At 43.1% G+C, this 27867-nt stretch overlaps 1 protein-coding gene across 2 annotated transcripts in view; it reads left to right on the top strand.

Moving 5' to 3' along the window:
* The window catches only part of EPHA6 (EPH receptor A6), a 785056-nt gene that overhangs the window by 503419 nt on the left and 253770 nt on the right, over positions 1–27867 (top strand). For both annotated transcript variants that reach the window (XM_054973550.1, XM_054973551.1), the window contains exon 6: positions 9754–9878. In XM_054973550.1, coding sequence (XP_054829525.1) covers positions 9754–9878 — 125 coding nt within the window. The remainder of the gene's footprint in view (positions 1–9753; positions 9879–27867) is intronic.

The following is a 27867-nucleotide window of genomic DNA, read 5'->3' as shown; positions in this document are numbered from 1 at the left end:
TGACTTGTGGGCCATTTTTAATACAGTAAAATGGGAGCTTCTTTGCTATTGATGATACTTCAAATGCCATTGAGCTCATTAAAAAATAAGTCATCATAAGGAGTATACAACATAATTTTTTTTAAAAACAAATGTTTCAGCAATCCTGAGAATTTAGGAGTGCTTTCATTTCTGATAGTTAATCTCTGGCATGTGATTTGAGAGCTGATGTGATAATGAAACATTCTTAAATTATGTCTTTTTTATCTAGCTGTGGATTGTTCATAGGAATGTAATTAAAATTACATAGACATTAGGGAATTTTAAAAAATGAAAAATATAAATAACTGTAAACAGGATGATTTTAATTCATATAAACAGAAAATACAGTTGTAAAGCTTTAATTTGCAATGATGTATCTTAATTGTTTGTAATTCATAATTTATAAAAAAAAAATTATGTATTACATTTTTATCCAATCCTTCCTCCAACATGCTTGCATTGGTCTCGTGCATTTTATCATCACAACAGTCTTGTGTAGAAGGTCAGGCTGAGATAGAATATCTGGTTCTGGGCTGGGCACCCAGTAATTTCATGGCAAGTAAGAATGACTTGAATGTATTTAGAAGGATTTAACTCTGCTTAGGAATACATCACTAGTTTCTTCCATGTTTCTATGTAGGACTTGTTTTCCAGATCCCTGACAATCTTCATTGCCGTACTTTGAACCAGGTTCAATTTATCTACCTCTTTTTAAAGTTTAGTGCCAGAACTGAAAACAGTATTCCATCAGATCAGACTATTGCAGAATAGACAGGCAGTATTACTTCTCATGATTTCAATACTATGCTTTTATTAATACAACCCAAAATCACATTAGTCACATATACCACACCTCATACCTTTGCATTTGATTTTTTTAATTACTTAAATACAGGACTTTGTGTTTTCTCTGTTGAATTTTCTTTTCTTAGGTTTATCCTAGGTTTCCAATCTATCACAATCATTCTGCATTTTATTACTGGCCTCTAAAAGGATGCTATCCCTGCCATTTTTGTGATCTGCAAATCTTGTCAGATCACCCTTTAACCAGTATTTCCAGATGGGTATTTTGGTCCACTTTGGCTTTGTTACAGCAGTGCTATTTTCAGAAGCATCCTCATAGTCCTGTATTTGCCATGCTGTGTTTTTGCCTTTGCAGCAATCTTTCCCAGCCATGATTCAGTACTAGCTTTTGGAAAGACGGTAGTCAAAGCACCTTTGGATGCCATGGATGGACCAAAAGGGGTGCATTTTTTCATACCCTGCCAGGGCTGTTTTATCCATTAGGCACTATAGACATAGTGCCTACGGGCTACAAGCCTACAAAAATGTTGGAGACCTGGGGAAAAAATCATTGGCACCAAAATGCAAAAAGAAAACTGCAAAATCAAAATTAATAAATATTTAAATAAATGTCTACAAAATGTAACATTATGTCAACTAGCCAACTGCAAGTCAGCTTACTATATATAAATATAATAAAGTTTAAATCAAAAGAACACAATGAATAATTTATTTTTAACAAAACTACAAATTAAAAATTGTAAGAAGTTATTTTAACTTTGTGACTTATTAAAATTAGGAAAATCTCATATAACTTCTTCAAATGTCATTCCTCACATAACATCACTTTCAATTGAAAGTAGTACAGGGGAAGAAAATTATTAAAAATCCATTCAGCTTTTTTCAGCAAAAAAGTATATTTAATGAGGGCACCGCCAGCACCAGGGTTTCTGGCACCTGCGGCCACCCTCCTGTGCACGCGCCCCCGGACTCCATGATGATGTCATCAAGTGATGATGTCATCATGCAGCAAAGCCGGGGTCATTGGCCGGTGGGTGGCTGGAGCAGTGTGAGGAGGCTGTCCGTGCTCCGCATGCTGCCCCGGCCGCCTGCCGTGCCTGGCCCATGGCTGCTGCACCCAGCCAGGGGCGTGTGGTGGCAGTGGCGGCAGCAGCGGCGCGTGGGGCTGGCTGGCTGCAGCAGCAGCTGCAGGCCAGGCATGCCAGCTCCGTGGTGTGTGCCTGCACCCCCAGCATCCCCTCCGGCACCCCCTCTGGCCCCGCGGCACCCGCGGCACCTGCCTCACCACCTCAATGGTGGCGCTGGCCCTGAATGAGTGGTGTGGGTGCATTTTAATATGTTTTGGGGTGGAGCTTTCAAAAGTTAGAGCTCCTAGGGCCTACAAGGGACCTTAAAATGGCCCTGTACCCACCCACATCAGCACCATCTTTCTTACCTCAGTCCGATTCCCCATGGCCACCACTTCCTTCACACACACACACACACACACACACACACACACACACACACCAGTTGGGACAGCTAAGAAACAATTCGCTGATTTACCCCTCCTAAAGCAGTTAGCCTCTTATAATTATCCTGATGGCTCTTTGTTCTCCAGGAGAACATTTGAGAAAGGTCAGTGTGCTATAGCAGGAGAGAGACAAGAACGTTCTGTTCCACTAACAGAAATGCTTTCTGTTGGAGAAAATTATCACATGATCCAATGTCATGTGGGCATCAAAGCTAATATACATGTATCCTATCATTGGAGCTGGACATGCATATGTAACACTATTTCAGAAGTTAGAATTCCCTTGCAAAAATCATAATGAGTTAGATAAGATCCAGTGAACTCCAAAAAAACAAATTCACAGAACATCTCTGTCCCTTTAACTTGTAACATTGTGACTCCATACAGCTGTTCTTGATGGATGAATATTTTAAAGTACAGAGTGGAAGGCCACTCAAAGGGCTACAATAAGAACAGGGAATCAACAGAAATCCCCTTCCCCTTGCTTTTTTACCATGTGTGGGAAGAACTCATGCAGGATGAATTAGGGGATGTTTTTGCTGATTTCATTTTGAACTGCAGCCCCCTTAGAGTATTCCATTCTTGTGGATCACTTAGCTCTCAGAAGCAGATTTTGGGGTAGGGCTGCATAAGGTAAAAGGCCCATCCCTGAACTTATTCCATTTATACTTCACTGGATTCAACCCAGTGAGGTATTTAAAGGAGGGAAATGTTATTACTTTTCCTTACAGACTTTTCAAAATAACAAAAGAAATAAATAGTTTTTCTGCACTGCACTGAAATAGCATTTTTTCCTTACCACAAGACTGTGAATGACCTTAGACTCCATTTATTGCTATATAAGAGATAACGTTATACTTACTGTCAAACTTTATAGACATTGTAATCCAGTTATAGAAATCAAGGTTGAGGCATTTCATATAAGAATAATAACATTTTCTAGCAGAATGAAAGTACACATTTCTGCTGATAACCTCAATTGCAAAGCTGGAGTGCACAAAGTCGGACAACACATGTTGTAATTAACGCTTTTTGGCAACATTCATTTATGCCAGCAATTTACCTTTGCATTTTAAACTGTTCAAATGTGCCTGCCAAGGAAACAAAATATGCATGTTCATTTCACTAAGTGAAGGGGTTTTTTTTATATATGCACCTTTCAGTCTTTCATTATCAGTGCTTTAGACAAGATCATCTGAAAACAGAAATAGAACATCATTGTCTTCATATAAGAAGGAAAATCACTAGAAAAAGCAGAACTTGTTCAATGTTTCCCTGCTGATTTTTATCAAAGCTTTTGGAAGGCTAGATATACTTAAAACCATAGTGTTGACTAGAAATAAAGTCTTTACTCTTACTATAGTGGTTTAGGAAACTGATCTTAAAAGGAAGAAAATAGTTAAGAATGTTCTATGGGAGTAAAGTCCATTTTTAAACTTGCCAGCTAGATAGAACATATCCAGTTCTCAAGGATTTCAGACAGCAAATCAAAAATCCAAGTTGTGGACATGCAACTTACTGTTGTTTGTCATCCTTCAGGAAACTTAGTTCTATTCCTATCTCATCCTGTAGTGATTGCAAATTTGTTAAAGCTTTAACATGAAGATACCATAGATAACAGCTCTCCTTCAGTGTCTATGCTACTTGACTGAACATGTTTATGACCTACTCATATGTAGACATGGGCATGAACAGCATTACGAACAGAAAAAACCCACAAATAGCCCAATCTGCTGTTCGCAAGCAAGCTGTTTGTGAGGCCCCATCCTAAACAAACAGGTGGTTGTTAAAAGCCTTGTTCGTTGCCTTCGGCAGCCCTTCGGCAAGCCAGACAGTCTGGCGCCTGCTGCAATCAATCCCCTTGGCAACCGGAGGGAGAGACTGAACTCAGTCTGAACTCCTTCTGGCTTGCCTTCTGGCTTTCACCCTTCAAAGTACTTCCAGCAGAGAGTCCCATTTTTGCCACTGCGAAGAGAAAATGACAACAAAGGGAAGGACCCATGCATCATGCCTTTCCCAGGGTACAATCTCTCTGAAACTTGGGAGATCTTCAGAGGACAGTGAGGACTATGTCCCCTGCAAATTTGGTGGGTATTGGATATTGGGAAGGTCAGTTTGTAACCCCTCAAAGTAGCTTCCACCAGAGTCCCATTTCTGCCACTGTGAACAGAAAATGACAACAAAGGGAAGGACCCATGGATCATGCCTTTCCGGGGTGCAATCTCTCTGAAACTTGGGGATCTTCAGAGGAGAGTGAGGACTATGTCCCCTGCAAATTTGGTGGGTATTGGACATTGGGAAGGTCACTTTGTAACTCCTCAAAGTAGCTGCCTTCCAATGAGCAGTTCCATTTTTGCCACTGTGAACAGAAAATGACAGCAATCTCTCTGAAACTTGGGGGGGGGGTCTTCAAGGAACAGTGGGGACTAAAGGGGGAGAGCCATGGATCATGCCTTTCTCAGGGTGTAATCTCTCTTAAACTGGGGGGGGGGGTCTTTAGAGGACAGTGAGGACTAAAGGGGGAGAGCCATGGATCATGCCTTTCTCAGGGTGCAATCTCTCTGAAACTGGGGGGTCTTCAGAGGATAGTGAGGACTAAAGGGGGAGAGCCATGGATCATGCCTTTCTCAGGGAAGAATCTCTCTGAATCTGGGGGGGGGTCTTCAGAGGATGGTGAGGACTAAAGGGGGAGAGCCATGGATCATGCCTTTCTTGGGGGGCGGGAATCTCTCTGAATCTGGGGGGGGGGTCTTCAGAGGACAGTGAGGACTAAAGGGAGAGAGCCATGGATCATGCTTTTCTGGGGTGCAATCTCTCTGAAACTGGGGGGGGGGTCTTTAGAGGACAGTGACAACTATTTCCCCTGCACATTTGGTGGAATTCCCCCCCTGCCAGCTGATAGTTTAAAGGGATCTTTAAAGGGATAGTTTAAAGGGATCTTTAAAGGGCCAGGTAAGTGGGTTTGAGGGGAGGGGGGCTAAGTGGGGGGTTGGGGGGGTTCTGGCCCCCACGAACAACGAACATGTCCAGGAACAGTTCATGTTCATCCATGTTTGTTGTTCGTTGTTTGTGGATGGCACCGAACGTCGAACAGGGTATTCGGGGGGTTTTTTCCGTTCATGCCCATGTCTACTCACATGTCACCACATACCTAATGGCTGTAGGGAACGGCATGTAGATTTAAAATACGATGTCCAGATCTAAATGGTATTTACTTACTTCCCATTCCCATTCTCATTCCAGATATAATGTCTACTACTCTTTGTTATGTACTTTTAAAAAACAGGTTAGCTAAACATGCTGTCATGATTATAGTTTCATAGTTTCAAATTCTGCCTGAACCAAGCCACTATAAAAATACTCAGAACAAGTTAAGAGTTTAGCAGGAATGTGAAATGGTATTGTATAGCCTGATTTTGTCAGATCTCAAAAGCTAAGCAGTGTCAGTACCTAGATTGTGGACCAACAAGGAAGACTTGCACAGAGGAAGGAAATGGCAAACCATCTCTGCTTCACACTTGCCTTGAAAGTCCCTTGCTGGGTTTTTATAAGTTGGTTGCAACTTGATGGTGAATATGTGTGTAGTGTCTAGTTTCAGGTAGGTAGCCATGTTAGTCAGGAGAAGAACAACAGGATTTGATTCCAAAGGCACCTTAGGGACCAACACAATTTTCAGGGTATAAGCTTTCAAAAGTTAGAGCTCCCTTCTTCAAATACCATCTGAAGAATGCTCTGAAGAAGGAGGCTTTGATTCTTGAAAGCTTATGCCCAGACATTTTGTTGGTCTCTAAGGTGCCACTGGACTCAAATCCTGCTGTATGTAGAGTCTAGCAAACTATAGAAGGACCACCTTGGAACACCCTCAATTCCTTTCCTTGGGAATACATGCCAAGAAGTTTGAAAACATCTAAAATAACTATAATAATTAGAAACCAGCAAGGACCAGTTCAGAATAAATCATATTATGTCATAAAGGCTCACATAATACAGCCTAATCCTGAAGGATATGGGGGCTGTCAGAATCATCGTCGTCGTCGTCGTCATAATCCTTTATTTATGAAGCATCTAAAATAATTATGCATTGTGCTATAATTTTTAAAAGACTGCTCTTTCATAGAAGACTTCTAACTGAAATATATATGTAGTAAATGACCTGTTTCTCCCATAGACCTCTTAGCCTCAATCTGCTTCAAATGCAATTTGAAGGATGAGATGAAAATGTTTGATTTGGGGGGGGGATTTGAATTTCCTGTACAGAAAGACGCTGTGGTGATGGGGGAGAACAATTTTGTTTGAATAGTAGCACTGTCTGAATTTACTTTGCATGCTGGTAATGCTTGCCCAACCTGTACATTCATGGAAAAAAAAGCCCGTAGACATTTTGTTTCTATTGTTTTCTTCTTTAAAGGCTGCTGAACTCTCACCACTTGGGAAAGGTACAGTAGGAAAAATTACTAGTCATCTCTCTTTCACTTCCCTGACAGGGTAATTGGTTTGATGGATAAGGGGAATGCAGCATATATAATGTGACTTTGGCAAGGCCTTTGACAATTCCAGATGGCATTCTGAAAAGTAATTGTAGAAGTATGGGTTGGCAGATGCTATGCAAGGTAACAGATTCCAGAGGGGTAGTCATGTTAGTCTGTTGCACTAAAAAACAACTAAGAGTCTTGTGGCACCTTAAAAGCTAATGAGGTTTTGTGGCATGAACTGTTGTGTACAGCCCACTTCTTTAGATGAATGAAGTTTAGTTGACAATAAATATGCTGTTCTTGAAAAGACTACATCAGCATGCATGTTTTCTATTTGGGTCCATATTAACTCTGGGGAAGCCAAGTGTAACCATCTTTCACTCTCTCTTAAATCCTCAAGGTTTGGGTGTTTGTTTTTTGGTAAACATGAGGCTGGAATTCCCACAATCTCTGCATGCCACTCTTCTGCTGGCTGAGCTCTGTCTGGGGTGGGACAGTGAGACACGGGCCTGTCTCCAGCAAAGGGGTAACTATGGATCTGTGATATTTCTATGCAGAGACCAAATGAACAGAGTACACAATATAAGAGCAGTGACTAACAAAAATTTGATAAAATTTTCTTTCTAGATATGTTAATTTAAAACAGTTGACAAGGAACCCAGGAGGACCTGATTAGGTCTAAAATGAGTAATTTTGAATATATTGATAAATTCTACTTCAGCAAACCCTTTGAACCCTTTCTAATGGTAACAGGATCAACATCAGGGGACCTGAGAGCAAATGTTCTTCGACTAGTTTCTGAATGCTGCATTTTTATGTTGAGTTTGCACCCGTTTATTCTCTTACAGGGCAGCTAATGTTCTGTCTTTGTAGAGGTGGCGTATATAACACTGGAGCCCTGATGGCCAATTATCATCAAATGTTATAATAATAGATAAGGGCAACACAAAAGTTGTAATCTGGGTTTGCAGCAGAATGATTTGGGCCCTAACCGGCTGAATCTGGGTCATTTGGGGCCCAATTTGGCCCACTGTGAAATGTGCAAGTCAAGCAGCAAAGACAAGGTGAGTGTTGGGACCCCTCCCACTGGGCGGGTAAGGGGACCTGGCAACCTTAACTTAGGCAGTTTATGAGAATGAATGTCTGCAGCTATGGCCTGGAGTCTGAAGACACTTACAGTTGGACCGTGTCCAGAAACCTGCAAAGCCTTATAGTGGATATAGGTCTCCAGATACCTCATGGTCAGCAGAGAGGCCTCAGGCAGCTAGTCATGCATTCTACTGTCTGAGCTGTGCTTCTGCCCACACTTCCTGCTCTGCTTTGGGGGTACTGGGGGTGTCTGCTGTGTCTTTAGCTATCAGCCAGTCTCCTTCATGGGTCCCTCAGCAATCCCAAGTTTTGGTTCTGGCTCCTGTTCCCAAGCCTCCTGGGCTTCTGGTCTGGCAGCTCCAGCTGACTATAAGTTCCCTGGGCATCAGAGGACCCAGGGACCTCAGGGTATGTCATGGTTTTGTCTTCCATGGGATCTACAACTATGGAATCACCAGGCCTAGTCCCAATATTCTTTGATAGACCATTGTTGCTGATGAACAGGGAAAGTAAAGTAAAATTCTACATCGTAGGCATAATTAGTAATTTAGACCAACCTCCTTTAAAAGCTTATGATGTCTACTTATAGTATTTCAGTCTGTGTGCGGTGGGCAGACCAATAAGATTGGAGGACACATGAAGTTTTTCTTTTCTTACGGACTGATGTGATTTTATTGCTTAAAATATATACATTCTAAACAAGCGTGTAAAGTTTTGACCACACTAAGTGTTGAAAATTTTACTTTTCCAGACAGGCCTTTGCCCTGCCTTATTTGCCGGAAAGGAAGACTATGCTTTGGTAGTAGTATTAAATGGTCATTTTGCTATATTTAAATAAATAGGCTGTCATTAACGGAAACATGCATGGCATACAATTCATACCTGGTACGCAATTCACAAATAGTTATAAACAAACATCCTGTTTTATTATTGAGATATATGCTTTGAACAGTCAACAGTTACTACACAAGTGAAAGTGGCATTATTGTCATTATATTTTTTTTCCACAATGAATATATTATAGGTCAAATTGTTGTTAAGTAACATTTCCATCTTAACAAACCTCGAGGTAAAATAATACAACTTTCTGAAGGTTAAAAAAAAATGGGGGTCACCTAACTTTTTAATCATTTTATCTATGTACTCCCAGCGCTCCTGTTTTCCTTATTCTACTGGGGGAAGTTAGTGTGTATTCCTTTATAGACATGTCCTTACTTCCTCCAATGGGATATAGTAAGCAGTTTAAGTGTGCAACACATGTGTGTGACTGTCTTGATGAAGACACTTGTGTCTTTATTGACTTTGTATGAATCAGGGTGCTTTTTCACATCTTCTAGACTATTTTATAGGTAAAACATGTAGGAACAGAAGTTGCTGCAAACGTCAACCAGCTTCCAGAATGAAGAGTATCTATTATTGTTAACTGAGATAGTTTTGTAGTAAAAGGAAATGTAATAAACTTGCTTTTGTTATGGAAACCTTCAAACATAGAAAGTGTACAAATACATATAGAAAGTTTTCAGGAGTGGATCCAATTTTAATCACAAAATGTGTGTTTTGTTTCATTTTTATGCTACTTTTCATCAAAAAAAATTGGCTTCCGCAGTTCAATATAAAAAGTTCATCAGGGAAATGAATTCATAGTTGGAGCAGGAAGCAGGAGGATGCATAGCCAATGCCTTCCTCTCTTCTGATGGGCTCAGAAATGTGCAGTACCAAATCTGTTTAACAGTTTCTTTAGAAATTGCTGTGTGATCAGTTGACCATGTTTTTTAGACATCAACCAAATTTAACTCTGTACAGCATTTTAAATATGTTGCATTGTCTTTAACCCATAATCCTTTTTCTTTTCAGCACCATCCTTGATAGGTATGGTCAGAAAGGACTGGGCTTCCCAAAACAGCATTGCCCTCTCATGGCAAGAGCCCGATTTTCCTAATGGAGCCATTCTGGACTACGAGATCAAGTACTATGAGAAAGTAGGTCTTGAAAAAAGGAAATCAGACCTTCCAGAAACATGTTTATTTTTATTTTTATAGATTACTTAAAAGTATCATGTAGGGTGGGGGTGGGGTTTTTTTTGCTTATCCAACATAGAATAACTGGTCTTTTAATGAATTAGCATACATTTATTTGACTGTTGTGCCAACTTAGGGTTGCCATTCTCCAGGTGGTGGCTAGAGATCTCCTGGAATTACAACTGATCTCTACGTGTCAGAGATAAGTTCCCTGACAGAAAATGACTGTCTTAGAAGGTGGACTTTGTGGTACACCCAGCAGAGGTCCCTTCCCTCCCCAATCCCACCCTCCCCAGGGTCCATCCCCCAAATCTCCAGGAATTTCCTTACCCAGAGCCATCAACCCTATGTCAGCTATTGGCAATTATGTTTTCAACCAGGATTTTGCACATAGTGAAGAGATAGGTTGAAGTTTCTGCCAAAGATTCATACTGTGGTTTCACTGTTCAATTCATAATGCAGATAATGATCGGATGTGATAAGAATGTGTGGTGGGACTTCACATGACTATTTCACCATATCAAAAATGATCTAGATTAAAATAAACAAATAAATAAATAAATGACTTCTAAGTGCCAAAGTGAATGTGATTTGAATGGAATTTTAAAATGCCATGAGGACCCAATCCTGATCAGGCCCGCAGTGCAGAGCTCTTGTTCCACCCCACACACCTTTTCAAGTGCCAAAATAGGCATAGGGTGTGTGGGCCTCCCGTGACTCTTTTGGCACTTGGAAAGGTACATGGGGAGAAACAAGAGCTTCACACCATGGACCCAATCAGGGTTTGACCATTGCATTTTAAATGCCAATTTAAAATAGTGACAGAGAACTCGTGGCATCATGTCTAGTTTGTCTCTGAGAGCCCAAGAAAAAAGAGAATGTGTACGAGTCATAATTCGTCTTCAAAGTATCTTTCCCCCCTTATCTGTACCATTTATGTAAACATTAATTGCTATAAATTCTGTGACATGGGTACAATAATAAAAGGTATTGTCAAGCATATTGGTGGTAATGAACATTGTTAAATGTACCTGGACCTTTGGCATAACGTAGTGATGTATGCAGACTATTAAGAATATATCAGGTACACTTAAAATGGACTAAACTGGATTAGGAAATTTGTATGTATTCAGTTATATTAATGCTACAGAGAAATGATTCCTTGTGAACCAGGGGCTGTAACGCTCCAGAGAGGATATTGTATGTTTATAGAAGGACAGAACACTGAATTTAAATAAACCATGCCTTGCTTTCATGGAGGTCAGTCTGCATACTAGTGCATTTCCTGAAATGAGCACATCCCCATTTAAATATGATGTAATTCCTATAAACAAATTACCATTCTCAGATTATAACCTCACTGAAAAAAATTGAAAAAATAGATCAAAAATGGCTCAAATGTACAATATTCACTTATTTTTATGTGATTATGTTAAAATGTTAAGTTTTTTTACAAACAAACCAGTCAATGAACAGTCCTCCCCTCCCAATACTTACTGTTTGGGCTGGAAGTGAGTACATTCTGTGTATTTGCTGGTAGCGACTGTGAAGTGAAGGGTCATGTGAACAGTCACACAACCGTTCATTCCACAGTTGCTTCCAGCACTCTCCGTTGGTTCAAATTAAGACTGCAGATTTTTCAGTGGTATTGAAGGGACTGTGAGAGAGGAGCTTTTGCGCAGGGTATGTGTAGTCTTCCCACAATCACCTCCTGTAAACAAGTTTTGCATGATTGTGTATTACTTCAAAAACATGCAAACCTGTTTAATTGGACAACACTAGTGGAGAAACCAAGGTCCATTTCATTCTGGAAAACAGTGTAGGGAGGAAGAATTAAGCTCCCTTTCCCAAAGTGCTGCACTCCTGATACAAATTGGTCCCATATGTGCCTAGGAATTAAATTCCAAACAGAGAACTCCCAAACCACATCTGGTCATCATGTGCATGAAGACTTTGTAATGTATGAACTGGCTTAGTTTAAATCTAAACACAAGGAAAAGAGTCACAGGCTGTAGAACAATGAAAACTGATACTGTATCTTTTTGACTGAAAAATATAGCAGATACTTTCTGCAGGCCTTACTAATGATTTTAAAGTGTCCTTTCTCACTGTTCTTGTCAGAGTGGTTGAGTTAACAACCCATTATTATGTTTCCTTACTGAGCAGTTAATAGCTTTATAGTCTTTTGCAGGAATACACCTGCTGCTCATAAAAACATTTATGTTGTAGTAGATATTTGACTCAGTTGATACATCCTGTATTTGCAGTGACCTTGTATAAATTATACAGATCTTAATAACAAGCCTGAGTTTAAAGGATTTCAGAATAAAATTGCCATGTCTTCCTTCATATGCGGGTTGAAGTTTGAACATTTTATATCAAATTAAGAGATTGCACTTATAATTGCAACCCTTTGATGAAAATACTCAATTTCATAACCATATAAAAATAGATCTACACATCACAGTTCTAGAACCACAAGTTGCTGTTTTACCTCAATGTACGTTAATAATAACTGAGCTTATATATCACTTTTCTAGACAGATTAGTGTCCCTCAGAGTAGGGAACAAAGTCAGTGTCATTATTGTTCCCATAATACAGCTGGGGAGCTGGGGCTGAAAGGAGTGGATTGCCTAAGGCCACCTGCTGAGTTCATGGCAGTAGTGGGATTCAAACCAGCAGAATGCTGGTTCACCACCCAACCACTTAACCACTATGCTGAAGCAGCTCTCTAGAGGTGAATATGCATAGAACTATTCTCTAGTAAACATATATTGTTGGAAACTATTCCCTCACAGATGTGCTCTTGGGTTAGATCCAGCCACTTTTTCACTAAATATCTCACTTTTTTCATTAGAATCTTAAACTTTTTGGTTTACTTCTGTTTCTCATATTAGCTGTAGCCTTGTGCACTGCTCCTTCTGTATATATTCTTATGATCTATATATTTTATAGTTTTCTGTAGTACAAAATGGTATTTCTTTGGTTAAGACAAGCTGTGTCACACTTCACCTGCCAGCCTTCTGCTCAGCCACATGCTAGACATAGACTAACCAGCTCCCCAACAGCTGGTGAAGGGTCAAGCCTGTTTCAGTTGGGGGCGGGTGACAGCCTACCAGAGGAACCTAGCCTGAGATGGAGTGAGACGCCCACCTCCCAATCTTAATACAACCCAATGTATGTTCTCACATACATCCAGAGTAACTCTTTTCTCCACTATAGCCATCATGTATTTACTCCAGGAAATTCAGAGGATAGCATGAGCAATCCATATTTTGTGTATCGTCCTTTCATTTCTTTTTAGAACTGGTTTGTTGCAATTTTTTTTTTTACTTTGAAAGGAATTCCTGTGCTAGTCTGTCTAGTGTGGAATACCAATGAACTACTGATATACCCAGCTGGAGCAGTGGAGAAACTGGTGACCCTCTGAAAGTGCCTTGCCATTTTCTGGTTTAACTGACATTTTAAAATGGCATTCATTTATTTAGAAAATATATACACCACCGTTCCACAAAGAGCCCCATGGAGCAGAGTGGTAAGCTGCAGTACTGCAGCCCAAGCTCTGCTCACAACCTGAGTTCAATCCTGGCAGAAGCTGGGTTCAGGTAGCCGGCTCAAGGTTGACTCAGCCTTCCATCCTTCTGAGGTCGGTAAAATGAGTACCCAGTTTCCTGGGGGTAAAGTGTCGATGACTTGGGAAGGCAATGGCAAACCACCCTGTAACAAAAAGTCTGCCAAGAAAACATCATGACTCAGTGCTTGCACAGGGGACTACCTTTACCTACCTACCTACCTACCTACCTCTCCACAACTAAAACAGCTTGAGGCATCTAATATGGTCTGCATGTAGACTGCTCCCCCAAAGCCCAGAGATTACTCAGAGAGTAAGGGGGGAGCAGGAACTCATTGGTTCTTTTTGTTTTTAAAACTAAAGAGTATAAATGTGAAACGGCAATTCCAACAAAAGTTTTTTTTAAAAAGAAAGAGAAAATGTTAGGATCATCAATATGGACATGATTGGTTAATGAAAGAATCTGAGCTGAACAAGGAGTAATATTTTTATTTATATAATTACAAAATGTATACTCTGCTTTCCCACCCTCATCAGGGCCACCAAAGCGGGGTGTAGGGTAGATTGAAGAGCCTTGGTTTCCAAAGAGATCAGGAAACTTAGTGATATATTTTAAGTCACTTTTATTGTATTTTATTATGTTGTGAACCTCCTTGGAGACTTTTTTGTTGAAAGGCAGTCTTTAAGTAAACTAAAGATCTCAGCTTTTTTGTAGAGAAGGGATCATGGAGTCCAAAGTGTGTTCTGATCCTGAGGTCTCAAGCCTGGTACTTGTTCTGATGTGGAGAGGAAGTTAGCAGAAAGCAGCATTTGCATGTGTGTATGGGAAGAAAGCAAAACAAGAAAGTGTTCAGTTAAGAAGATCAGGAAGAGGAGAACACAAGCTCATGATTTTGTTTTGTTGAAGGCCTTACAATAAAATAGTACTGTTGGAAAATATTTAAAAGCAAAACTCCAAGGATAAAGAGAATGGGAAATGATTAATCAGGAGCTTAACTTCCATGGGCAAGGGAGGGAGAGAAGACAGCAGCAGAAAGCAATGACTTTGTGTGTTTTCATGCCTCTGTTAGGTGAGTGCAAGGACTAATGCCATTGGAACATGATTAATCTTATCAGATTAATCTTGTGTGAGGGAGATGGGAGGCAGCTGCAAGGGAGAAGGGGATTGTGGAGACAGATGAGAAGAATTCAGTCTTTTTGCACCAATGCTAGTAGACAAGCTTAGGATTCATTGTAGTTTATGGGTGGAGACGTATGGAGTATGAATGGAAATCTAGTATTGTGGAACTGTTTCTAGTTGCAAAAGAGTAGTCAGTCAGCAATGTAGAATGACCATTGTCTAGGTAGTCCTTATGTGATGGAAAATTTAAACCTAGAAAAATTAAACAAAGCAACAGACTTTGGCAAGTTGAAGCATGAGCCCACTCAGCATTCCTAAAACCTTGTAATAGAAATAATCAGCCATGGATTAATCCCAAGCTAGATTCAGACATCATGGAGCTGTGCAACATCAAAAAGTCCACATCATGGAGCTGTGTCACTAGGGATGTGCAGTTTGGGTTTCTGATTCATAAAGATTCAGGATTCCTGAATTGTCCCCAGCATTGCTGAGCTGATTCGGGAATCCCAAAGCAAAGCTTTCTGAACCAATATGTATTACTTCAGGAAGCTTCAGGCAAAGTGGCAGCAGTCGTTCCTGCAGCACTTTTCTAGCTGTATGCAAACAGCAAGAAAAACTTCCCACCCCACCACTTTTTTCCCCCATGAGAGGGTGAGGAGGGAACTCCTCTCCCTCCCATTGGGGGGATGGAAGTGGCAGGGCAGGAAAAGGGGCACTTTCAAATGCCACACCACTTGCTTCATCCGATGCCCCCTCCCATCAGGTGAAGCAAGCGGCACGGTGTTTGAAGCGTAAAGCACCCAGCTTGCCGCTTCGAGATTTGGGTTATCCCAAATTGTTTTCCAATTTGGGGTTTACCTAAATCTTTTTCAAGTGCACACCCCTATGCGCCCCTCAAAAATTTACCTTGGGAAGACTTGGTGGACAGGCCTGAGGTCATGTCAGGCATCAAATAGATTTGAGCAGAGAGGAAGTGTAAATATCCCTTTCTTTTCCTTTTCCTGCATCCTCCATATATTTTTAGAGGAAACTCACACCTCTCCCATGGTAAAATATGAATAATTAAATGTCTATAAAGATCTGCCCACAGGGGGGATACACAATACCCCACTTCTAACGTAACAAATTAAGAACAAGAAGGGAGGGGAGAAGTCCCTTACGTTCCTTCCTTTTGGTGTTTCTGAAGATGGTATATTTGGGCTGATGAAACACCGTTTTCCTTCATTCAAATCGACTAGTGGCAGTTATGTTGTGGTTTGACTGACTTCACATTTGGCAAACAGGTAAGAGGAGTAATTGATGAAAATGCCAGTCTTTATTCAGGTTCTCAGCTAGAATTGCATGACATTGTCATATAAATAAATGTTTATAGAAGGGCCATCCAGACAGCTAGGTGGAGAAATTCAGTGAAGAAATATAGTCCAAATTTCAAAGCTTTAAGAGATTATACTGATAATGAAGGTAAATGCTCTAAAATCAATATTAGAGGTAGTTCAAGCCCAGTGTAGAATGAGATTGTCATTATCTTCAGCATTGCTCTATCTCCTTTTGTTCAATTTGGGGCTTTGGCACACTGGGAATTGGAATTAATGGCATCACTTGTATTATTTTGTGCCAGTTTTATAAACATATACACATAACATTTGACATATTGATTCTGAAGCTTTCATCTAGGACAACAGGCATTAGTGAGGCATTAGTATGGCAGCTGGAAAAGTAGCAATCAATATTTGAGCCATTTCAGTGTTTTCTTGCATACATTTTCCACCATAACAAACTCAGATTGTAGTCGATCTAAGGCTGATTTAAGTAAGACGTGAGCTAAATCTTTTGATATTATTGAACTTGGTAAGTGAGATCTATTGTATCTTTGTCAGATGTCTGAAGCTCTGTTTCCATGGCCTTTTAGTACTAATATGCAAATATTACATAATTTGTATGCCATGGTCATCACATATCATCATTCTGTGGGACATAATGAAGCACCTATAAACACCATCTGCAATCTACTTGGTTCTGTTCTGTCTTCTCTTCAGACTTATTCTTCAGGTTATATTTTCATGTACGTCAGCTTTGTTTTTGTTCTTTTGTCTATTTTCTTCCTAGATTCAATTGATAGTCCAATTCAATTGATATTTCACTGAGTTTGACTCCCTTTCAAGTTCTTTACATATACTGTTATCCCTCATACTGTTGGGAGATTTACTAAGGAACTGGCTGAAAATTAGAACTTCTATAGGCAACATGAATAACCAGTATTTCCAAGTTATTTCAAGCAATCAAAATTATTTGCAGATTGAAGTTAAATGATGGAAAATAAAAGTGTAGCAGCTATTTATTTATTTATTTACTATATTTATCTAACATAGTCAGGACACAAGGCAGGCAACAATAAATAAATACATTAAAATTATTATTTAAATACGTTATTAATAATGCACTCCTAAGCAGAGTTAAACTCTTCTAACTTTGGGTTGCCAACTCTGGGTAGGAAAATCCCTGGAGAATTTGGAGGTGGAGTCTGGAGAAGATGGGGTTTGCGGAGGGGAGGAGCCTCAGTGGGATATAATGCCATTGAGTCTGCCTTCCAAGGCAGCCATTTTCTCCAGGGAAACTGATCTTTGTCTCTTGAAGAGCATTTGAAATTCCATGGGATTTCCAGCTACCACCTGGAGGTTGGCAACCCAAAATAACTCCTTCTATAACCTTCAAGATGCCCCATAAGTTCTTTTAAATTGCTCTGTCTCAACAGCTTTGTTGGAAAGTTCTCAATGTAGGTGCCTGCCTCACTCATTCTGAGAGACTGTTCTATGATAATGGAGCAGCAACAAAAAAGGTGCAGGCCCAGGCCACCTCTGGCCATGTCATTGAGAGCAAGTGGACTGCTAGGAGTTCCTGCTGTGAGGAGATAAACTGTTGACCATCCCAACACATTTCAATCACCTTTGCTATTGAAAAATACTGCAGCGGTTTTGCTTAAGGAGCTCAGCACTTCATAACTGGATTGCCTGCTGATGACTGGCACTGAGTGAGAGACCAGGGAATGGAGGGAGGGAGGGGCACTGTCGACACAAAAGCATGATGTTACACGCCAGAACTGATATCATACCATCAGTGTGTGTGACTGCTTTTTTCTTCATTTTTCCTCCTGATGTAGTAGAAGACCTAGCAACCCTGATAGGCAGCCATAAAGTTACATTAGGAAAATTACCTTACCTATAAAAGGCATTTTTGGACTGGGATAACCCACTAACTATTATGTTATCTGTGAGGTTAAATAATTTCTCATGTAGACACTGACCTAGAAAACTTAAGTGCCCCTAAGTTTCCTTAAAAGGAGGTGGCAAATTTCACAGATTCCTCCCTCCCAGTGCAGCCTAATTAGCCCCCTGAAATTTTGTTCAGGGAGGGGGGGTTGTCAGTGGATGCTCAGGATGCTATTTATTTCATTATCATTTAAAATGTGTCAGTCTAATTCTAATGCTGAATAGACAATTTCATGTCTTTGTCTTCCAATCAATGTTCTCTGTTCCCTTGACCAGTTTGCCATTGTACCATACTGCACGATATTTCAGTGTTCCATTTATGTAGTTCCATTTTTTACACTCTTCCTTGTAATTACTCCACTCATATTACTTTGATTTTATCAGACAGTGACAACAGCAGGAACTGCCAATTACAAGAGTTTCAACAGACATTGCTTTCCAAAGTTAAATGGTATTTTCCTCTGTTTCTCAACTGCTGTATTTTTTTCTTTTCTGTTTCTCTGGGCTATATGAAATTATCTAATGTATCCTGACAATCCTTTGTAACTGCACAGCAATTGATATTAATTGTCGAAGGCTTTCACGGTCGGAGAACGATGGTTGTTGTGGGTTTTCCGGGCTGTATTGCCGTGGTCTTGGCATTGTAGTTCCTGACGTTTCGCCTGCAGCTGTGGCTGGCATCTTCAGAGGTGTAGCACCAAAAGACAGAGATCTCTGTCAGACTGTGACACTGAGAGATCTCTGTCTTTTGGTGCTACACCTCTGAAGATGCCAGCCACAGCTGCAGGCGAAACGTCAGGAACTACAATGCCAAGACCACGGCAATACAGCCCGGAAAACCCACAACAACAATTGATATTAATATTTTTTAATTAATCTCTGTTCCCAAAATGTCACTTCAAGAGGCATTTGCACCCATTTTCTATTTTTGCCAAGTGATGCTGGCTTCTTAGAAGCTACAGGTCCTGTTGGTGTTTTGTCCCCATGTATATATCCTAGAATTCCTGCTTTCAGGTCCCTGCTTTCAGTTAACCTCCATAAGGACTTAATTAACTTTGGTTTTATTAGTCCTAAACTGTGTTTCAAAACTATGTTCTGTTCTTTTTTTAATTATCATTTTATTTATATCGTAAGCAGCTTCAAGTTCCTGCAAAGTAGAAAGGCAGCTAATAAATGTTTAAAATAAATCTTACTATATAATTGAGTAAGCGTATTTCAGACAACTCACATTATACCCTGGTTTACCACCAGAGGGTGCTGTCATGGAGGGAAGCCTAGGCAAGGCACCATATCCCTCCAGAAAACATGCCATGGTGAGAGGCCCAGGCCGGGAGCAGGATGGGAGCAGGTGGCAATGCCATCTCCCCTCCTTAACCCAGCTGGTATTAGGAGTGAAGCAGATGGCAATGCCCACAACCCAACTTAACCCAGCTGATATTAGAAGCAGAGCAAGTGGCAATGCCTAACCCCGGCGTAACCCAGCTGGTATCTTCAGCAGCAGAGCAGGTGACAATGCCCTCCCCCCTTTGAACCAGTTGGGATCAGGAGCGGAGCAGTTGGCAAAGCCCGCCCCCCCATCTTAACCCAGCTGGTATTAGGAGCAGAGCAGTTGGCAATGCTCACTCTCCTGCCTTAACCCAGCTGGTATTAGGAGTGGAGCAGGTGGCAATGCCCACCCACCCCCACCTTAGCCCAGCTGGTAATAGGAGTAGAGCAGATGGCAATGCCCACATCCATCTTAACCCAGCTGGTGTTAGGAGCAGAGTAGGTGGCAATGCCCACCCCCTGCCTTAACCTAGCTGGCATTAGGAGCAGAGCAGGTGGCAATGCCCACCCCCCCTTCAGCCAGCTGGAATCAGGAGCAGAGCAGGCAGCAATGCCTGCCCCCTGCCTTAACCCAGCTCTTATTAGAGTGGAGCAGATGGCAATGCACATGGCCAAAAAGATAGGGGTGCGTCATCCTGCCACCTGAAAGACTGTAAGTGGCAGTGTAGCATTTGGAGATACATGGGGAGAAGGTCTGTTGACCCCTGATGCAGTTTGGAAACAAGCGTTATCAATGACCGGTTTCTTGTTGGGTCTTCAGTCCTGGAAGTATATCATCTCCTTGTTCCGCCTGTAAAGAGTTCTGTTCCACGTTCTTCAATGAACTGACTTTGTTATCTCCGCTGTGCTTCCACATACGTTGGATTTAGTGTTAATTCTACAGTTGGCCAGATTGTAGTGCAATAATGTGTATGAAATTTGTTATATTACACTTGTAATTTATTGAATATTGTTAATTTACGCACTGAGCCACTATATATGCTTAACAATCACTTTATATAATTTGCAATATTCTGTCGTTTTTTCCCCTTAGCTGTGGATTTCCACTCTGACAGTTCGCGTTCTGTTTCTAAGGGTGCCCACAGCCCTCATTAACCCAGCTGGTATTATGAGCAGCGTTGGTGGCAATGCCCTCCCCCTACCTTAACCCAGCTGGTATTAGGAGCAGAGCACTTGGCAATGCCCACCCACCCCCTTCACCCAGCTGGGATCAGAAGCAGAGCAGGTGGCTTTGCCCACCCACTGCCTTAACCCAGCAGGTATTAGGATCAAAGCAACTGGCAATGCCCACCCCCACCTTAACCCAGCTGAGATCAGGAGCAGATCAGATGGCAATGCCCGCCCTCCTTCACCCGACTGGGATCAGGAGTGGAGCAGGTGACAATGCCCCCCCCTGCTTTAACCCAGCTGGTATTAGGAGCGGAGTAGGTGGCAATGCCCATCCTCCACCTTAACCCAGCTGGCATTAGGAGTGGAGCGGGTGGCAATGCCCTCCCCTGCATTAACCCATCCGGTATTAGTGGTAGAGCAGGTGGCAATGCCCACCCACCCACCCCGCCATCACCCATTTGGGATCAGGAGTGGAGCAGATGGCAATGCCCACCTCATGCCTTCACATGGCTGGGATCAGGCACAGAGCAGGAGGCAATGCCCTTCTTCCCTTCACCCAGCCGGGATAAGGATCAGAGCAGGTGGAAACCTATCAGAATTAGCCACTGAGCAGGTAGCAATGCCCACCCTGTCTTCACCCTGCTGGAGTCAGGAGTAGGGATGTGCGTTTCGGCATTCAGAATGCCGAAAGAATGCTGAAACAAACGTGTTTCGGCTTCTTTCGGGGAATGCAGAAACGTTTCGGGGAATGCCGAAACGTTTCGGGTAGCCGAAAGAAAAAAGCCGAAACGTTTCGGGATTCTTTCGGCTTTCTTTCGGCTTTTCAATGGGAAAATGCCTCCGTCTTCCAGGACGTCTGGGGGAGGCATTTTCCCACCGAATAAGCCCACAATTGGTGGGGACCTTCCTCTAACCCTTCTCTAACAACCACCCAAGTTTCAGACAGATTGGACTTTGGGGGGCCATGTTATGGCCCCCCAAAGCAGGTCCCCCCATCCTCCCATAAGAAAGCGAAGGAGCAGCATATTGTTAGCATGCTGCTACTCATCTTCTTCATTATTTCCTATGGGGAAAAAATGAAGAAGCAGGCTTCCTCTGCCAGGGGTGGCATTTTGCATGCAAAATGCCCCCTCACCCTCAGGGGCCCTTCTCCCACCCCTCCTCCCACCCCCCACCAAGGCTCAGCCTGCTCCCACTTGGGGGGGCCATTTCATGGCCTCCCCAAGTAGGTGCTCTAATCTCTACCACTGACAGCTGGGGGAGGCTTGTGTTGCCAGGGGTGGCATTTTGCATGCAAAATGCCCCCAAGCCCTCAGGGGCCCTTCTCCCACCCTTCCCCCCACCCCCCACCCAGGCTCAGACTGCTCCCACTTGGGGGGGCCATTTCATGGCCTCCCCAAGTAGGTGCTCTTTTCTCTACCACTGACAGCTGGGGAAGGCTTGTCTTGCCAGGGGTGGCATTTTGCATGCAAAATGCCCCCCAGCCTTCTGGGGCCCTTCTCCCACCCTTCCTCCCACCCCCCACCAAGGCTCAGACTGCTCCCACTTGGGGGGGCATTTCATGGCCTCCCCAAGTAGGTCCTCTCAGCCCCTAAAGTCCACCCCTTACAGCCCCACACAAACCCAATTCCCCCCCAGCTGCCACACACAGACCCAAATCCCCACATTAGCCCCTCACAGACCCAAATCCACCCCCACCTGCCCCACACCCATAACCCCAGGAACTGGCTGGCAAAGGCCAGCCCTCTCCCTTTGTTCCCTATGCTGGGAACTTCTAAACTCTCTTTCCCTGGGCAATTCTGCACAGCCCAGGGGTGCCACAATGGTGGGCACACTTCTGAGTGCCAGCTGGTCCCTGTGAAAGAGCACCTGAACCACAGACACCCTCCCTCAAATTCCCCCACCACCTACAGAGATGGCTGGCCAGCCAGCCCCATTGTTCCCTATGATGGGAACCAACTGCACAACAAAGAATAAAACAAGAACAACACAAAATAAAGTTTTAATTTTTTTTCTCCCTTCCGAAGTACAAGTAGGCAAAGCATTATGACACATTACACCAGCAGTCCCCCACACAGAAAAATAACACAACTCACTTAACATCAGAGAATCACAAAGCACGATTCCTGTCAAAAACACTTTATTTCTTGAACAGCTTTAGGTTCCACAGCAGGGGGGAACACCAAAGGGCATGGCAGCACTATCTTACACAAAAATAACACAACTCACTTAACATCAGAGAATCACAAAAACACAATTCCTGGCAAAAACACTTTATTTCTTGAACAGCTTTAGGTTACACAGTAGGAGGGCACAACAGGGCATGATAGCAATGTACTACAAAAAATAATACAACCCACTTCACCGTTTTTGACAGCAATTGTGTTTGTGTGATTCTCTGATGTGAAGTGAGTTGTGTTATTTTTGTGTAGTACACTGCTTTCCTGCTCTGTGGTGCCTTCCTACTGTGTAACCTAAAGCAGTTACAGAAATAAAGTGCTTTTGACAGCAATTTTTTGGGGTGATTCTTTAATGTGAAGTGAGTTGTGTTATTTTTGTGTAAGATACTGCTTCCATGCCCTTTGGTGTTCCCCCCCCCCCCTGCTGTGTAGCCTAAAGCTGTTCAAGAAATAAAGTGTTTTTGACAGGAATTGTGCTTTTGTGATTCTCTGATGTTAAGTGAGTTGTGTTATTTTTGTGTAAGATAGTGCTGCCATGCCCTTTGGTGTTCCCCCCTGCTGTGTAACCTAAAGCTGTTCAAGAAATAAAGTGTTTTTGACAGGAATCGTGTTTTGTGATTCTCTGGTGTTAAGTGAGTTTTGTTTTAATTTTTCTGTGTGGGGGACTGCTGGTGTAATGTGTCATAATGCTTTGCCTACTTGTACTTTGGAAGGGAGAAAATAATTTTTTAAAAACTTTATTTTGTGTTGTTCTTGTTTTATTCTTTGTTGTGCAGTTGGTTCCCATCATAGGGAACAATGGGGCTGGCTGGCCAGCCATCTCTGTAGGTGGTGGGGGAATTTGAGGGAGGGTGTCTGTGGTTCAGGTGCTCTTTCACAGGGACCAGCTGGCACTCAGAAGTGTGCCCACCATTGTGGCACCCCTGGGCTGTGCAGAATTGCCCAGGGAAAGAGAGTTTAGAAGTTCCCAGCATAGGGAACAAAGGGAGAGGGCTGGCCTTTGCCAGCCTGTTCCTGGGGTTATGGGTGTGGGGCAGGTGGGGGTGGATTTGGGTCTGTGAGGGGCTAATGTGGGGATTTGGGTCTGTGTGTGGCAGCTGGGGGGGAATTGGGTTTGTGTGGGGCTGTAAGGGGTGGACTTTAGGGGCTGAGAGGACCTACTTGGGGAGGCCATGAAATGCCCCCCCAAGTGGGAGCAGTCTGAGCCTTGGTGGGGGGTGGGAGGAAGGGTGGGAGAAGGGCCCCAGAGGGCTGGGGGGCATTTTGCATGCAAAATGCCACCCCTGGCAAGACAAGCCTCCCCCAGCTGTCAGTGGTAGAGATGAGAGCAGAGCACCTACTTGGGGAGGCCATGAAATGCCCCCCCCAAGTGGGAGCAGTCTGAGCCTTGGTGGGGGGTGGGAGGAGGGGTGGGAGAAGGGCCCCAGAGGGTTGGGGGGCATTTTGCATGCAAAATGCCACCCCTGGCAACACAAGCCTCCCCCAGCTGTCAGTGGTAGAGATTAGAGCACCTACTTGGGGAGGCCATGAAATGCCCCCCCCAAGTGGGAGCAGGCTGAGCCTTGGTGGGGGGTGGGAGGAGGGGTGGGAGAAGGGCCCCTGAGGGTAAGGGGGCATTTTGCATGCAAAATGCCACCCCTGGCAACACAAGCCTCCCCCAGCTGTCAGTGGTAGAGATTAGAGCACCTACTTGGGGAGGCCATGAAATGCCCCCCCAAGTGGGAGCAGTCTGAGCCTTGGTGGGGGGTGGGAGGAAGGGTGGGAGAAGGGCCCCAGAGGGCTGGGGGGCATTTTGCATGCAAAATGCCACCCCTGGCAAGACAAGCCTCCCCCAGCTGTCAGTGGTAGAGATGAGAGCAGAGCACCTACTTGGGGAGGCCATGAAATGCCCCCCCCCCAAGTGGGAGCAGTCTGAGCCTTGGTGGGGGGTGGGAGGAGGGGTGGGAGAAGGGCCCCAGAGGGTTGGGGGGCATTTTGCATGCAAAATGCCACCCCTGGCAACACAAGCCTCCCCCAGCTGTCAGTGGTAGAGATTAGAGCACCTACTTGGGGAGGCCATGAAATGCCCCCCCCAAGTGGGAGCAGGCTGAGCCTTGGTGGGGGGTGGGAGGAGGGGTGGGAGAAGGGCCCCTGAGGGTAAGGGGGCATTTTGCATGCAAAATGCCACCCCTGGCAAAGGAAGCCTGCCTCTTCATTTTTTCCCCATAGGAAATAATGAAGAAAGATGAGCAGCAGCATGCTAACAATATGCTGCTCCTTCGCTTTCTTATGGGAGGATGGGGGACCTGCTTTGGGGGGCCATAACATGGCCCCCCAAAGTTCAATCTGTCTGAAACTTGGGTGGTTGTTAGAGAAGGGTTAGAGGAAGGTCCCCACCAATTTTGGGCTTATTCGGTGGGAAAATGCCTCCTCCAGGCGTCCTGGAAGACGGAGGCATTTTCCCATAGAAAAAAGCCGAAAGAATGCCGAAATAATGCCGAAAGAATCCCGAAAGCCGAAAGCCGAAAGAGATTCTTGTTTCGGCTTTCGGCTTTAACGATAGAGAATCTTCTTTCGGCTTTCTACTTTCGGCTATAGCCGAAAATTTTTGGCTTGCACACCCCTAGTCAGGAGCCAAGCATGCAGCAATGCCTGCCCCCCCCCCCTTCAACCTGCCAGAATCAAGAGCAGAGCTGGTGGCAATGCCTGCACCCCCTTCACCCAGCTGGGATCAGGAGCAGAGTAGATAGTAAAGCACATTACCCACCTTCACCTATCAGGATCAGGCGCCGAGCAGGAGGTAATGCCTGTTCCTCCCTTTACCCAGCGGGGAGTAGGTGGCAATGCTCACCCCCGTTCATCCAGCTGGGATCAGGCTCGGAGCAGGCGGCAGTGCCTGTCCCCTTTCACCCAGCCGTAGTCAGGCAGAGAACAGGAGGCAATGCCCCCCCCTTTGCCCAGCGTGTATCAGGCATGGAGCAGGAAGCAAAGCCCACCACCCCTTCACATCACCAAGATGAGGCAGATCAGACATGGAGCAGATGACAATGCCCACCCCCCTCCTTCACCAGCTGGAATCGGTGATGGAGGAGGAGCAAATGCCTGCCTGCCCTCCCCTTTCTAGAGCCAGTTGTATTTTTTTCCCACAACGGACTTCGTTGCTAGTAAATAAAATTAAAGACTTATCTTTAGATGGGAAATACTATGTGGCAGTTTATTTATAGAGCTCTTAGGTGGGGAGGAGGTAAGCAGCCTGCTCATCATTTCCCTGCTACCACCTGTTTAATAACAGCAGTAGGTGAAAAATTCTCAAGAGAGCACAACATTCAGAAATGGGATATACCCTTTGAAAGTTCCAATGTTGGACTGTGTGATGCTGTAGAGAAACTTGTGCCTCTTTTGATGATGGGAGGGTGGAAATAAGCAGTCTGCTCCTTATCTTCTTTCCCGCCCCTCAGTAACAATGAAAAAAGTAACCCTCATAGCTGAAGAGAAACAAACAAGTCATTTACTTCCATTCATGCTTGCATCAACAGACAGAGTAAGATTTATGCCTGGATTCTCTTCCATTCCATCAAAGTCATATTCACATTCAATCTGTTTATGAGTTTTCCATATCTTTGTTTGGGTGCATAGGAAAACATGTGTAGTCCTTTACCACCTGAGCTAAAGAACCAAACAATTTATTAACAGCTCAAGCAAGCCAATTTCTCCGTCTTCCACTTGTTCCCCTCATACCCCATAACAGACTGCCAACTCTTGCAAGGACAATGAGCATGAGTCACCATTGTCTGTATCTTCTTATGCAGAAAGATGGTCCCCTCTCTCTGTCATCACCAGCAATGGAGTTTTTGTTTGGAGTGGGATTGTGAGATTCTGCAGCAATTCATACTGTGGATCCTTAAGGCCATTCCTCCCTTTCCCTCCAAACAAAGCCTTATTGGGAAGTTTCTGTTTATGTCTGCCTTTTCCAACTTTGGGTCTCAAAGAGGCAGATTGTTATTTCTCCACCTACAACCCTTTATCATGGAGACTGGAAATTGGGCATCATAGAGAACTGGCCTTAATGGCACTGATGGAAGAGAAAGAAAGGTATAGTTTCATCTCCTTCCCCCTCTCCACTGCAGTTTCCTGTGCAGGATAGTCTGTTAATGTGGGTCCCACCACCCAGGGAATAAACTTTTCTAGGCTTAGAAAGTATTGCTGGTAGGAGGGAAAAAATTGAAGGTGGGGATAGATATCTCCATGTCATGGGGAAATTGAATTTTGGGCCACATAATTTCCTATTTCAGACTTGTGTGAAAGTTAGCAGAATCTGACTGTCTTTTTAGTAATGCCATACAATCATTACACTTGTTGAGCAGGCAAAATTTAATTGGTTTTTAGGGAATATCATCCAACAATATTCTCTTTGTATCCTTTTTGTATACTCCATTTATATGTACATAAATATTTTATGTATTCCTTGTTCAGTTTACAAGTGTATTGCTACAGCAAAATGGCATAATATGCTGGAGACTTCATTAAAAAGTAATAGCAACCTGAAGACACCCTACAGTACAGTTTTTCAAACTGTTGATCCTATTTTGAATTATGGCTATCACTGATCATTTACATTTTCCCCCAGTGATTCATTTTCCTTAAATATCACAACTTAATCACATAGCAATTATGTACATTTTATGTTGTTGAGACTGTGCTGATGTACTATGTTTCAGTGTTAAAATCTTTTCCTTATTATGAATCATTTTACTTCAGGAATATTGCATCCTATGACGATAGAGTTAGACCAACTATATTTATAAGACACTGCTTCATGGTGAAGATATACTATCCAAAACTTCAACTCAGCTAACACAATACAATTCCTATGTTGTCTTTTTCTCTATAAAGCCTCTTCAGTGAATCTTATTTTCTCCAAGCTTGCAGGCTGACAATGCCTTCTGATAACTTAATACACCATGTTTTTAACATTGTTTTATCATATTACAGATTCATGTGGTGCCTTGTGGATACCACTTATATGTTATATAGATTTGACAATTCTGTTCTAATCTGAATCGTGGACAAGAGATTTTGTTATCGTACTGCTGGTAACCTTGAGAAAGCTGTGAAAAGACAATGAAGTGGGAAAATGTGAAAGGACTATGAGTTTAGAGATAACAGTAAACTAATGAACTAGGAACATGTTCCTTTGTTATTAAGCATGTGAACTGCTTTGCTTTGAGAGCCTTACAAAAGGTAGACACACCATATGAAACTCAAAAGACACTCTGGCCACAATCCAGGACTTAAAGCTGGCAGGCAGCAGTGGAAGGACCTTGAAGTAGATTTGCTTGGATGAGGGATAAGATATGGAGAGCAGCAGGCAAGCAGAGGAACCCTACTCACGACTCA

The sequence above is a fragment of the Eublepharis macularius genome, chromosome 3, assembly GCF_028583425.1.
Source record: "Eublepharis macularius isolate TG4126 chromosome 3, MPM_Emac_v1.0, whole genome shotgun sequence".
Taxonomy (NCBI): Eukaryota; Metazoa; Chordata; class Lepidosauria; order Squamata; family Eublepharidae; genus Eublepharis; species Eublepharis macularius.
This window is presented reverse-complemented; position numbering and strand designations above follow the sequence as displayed.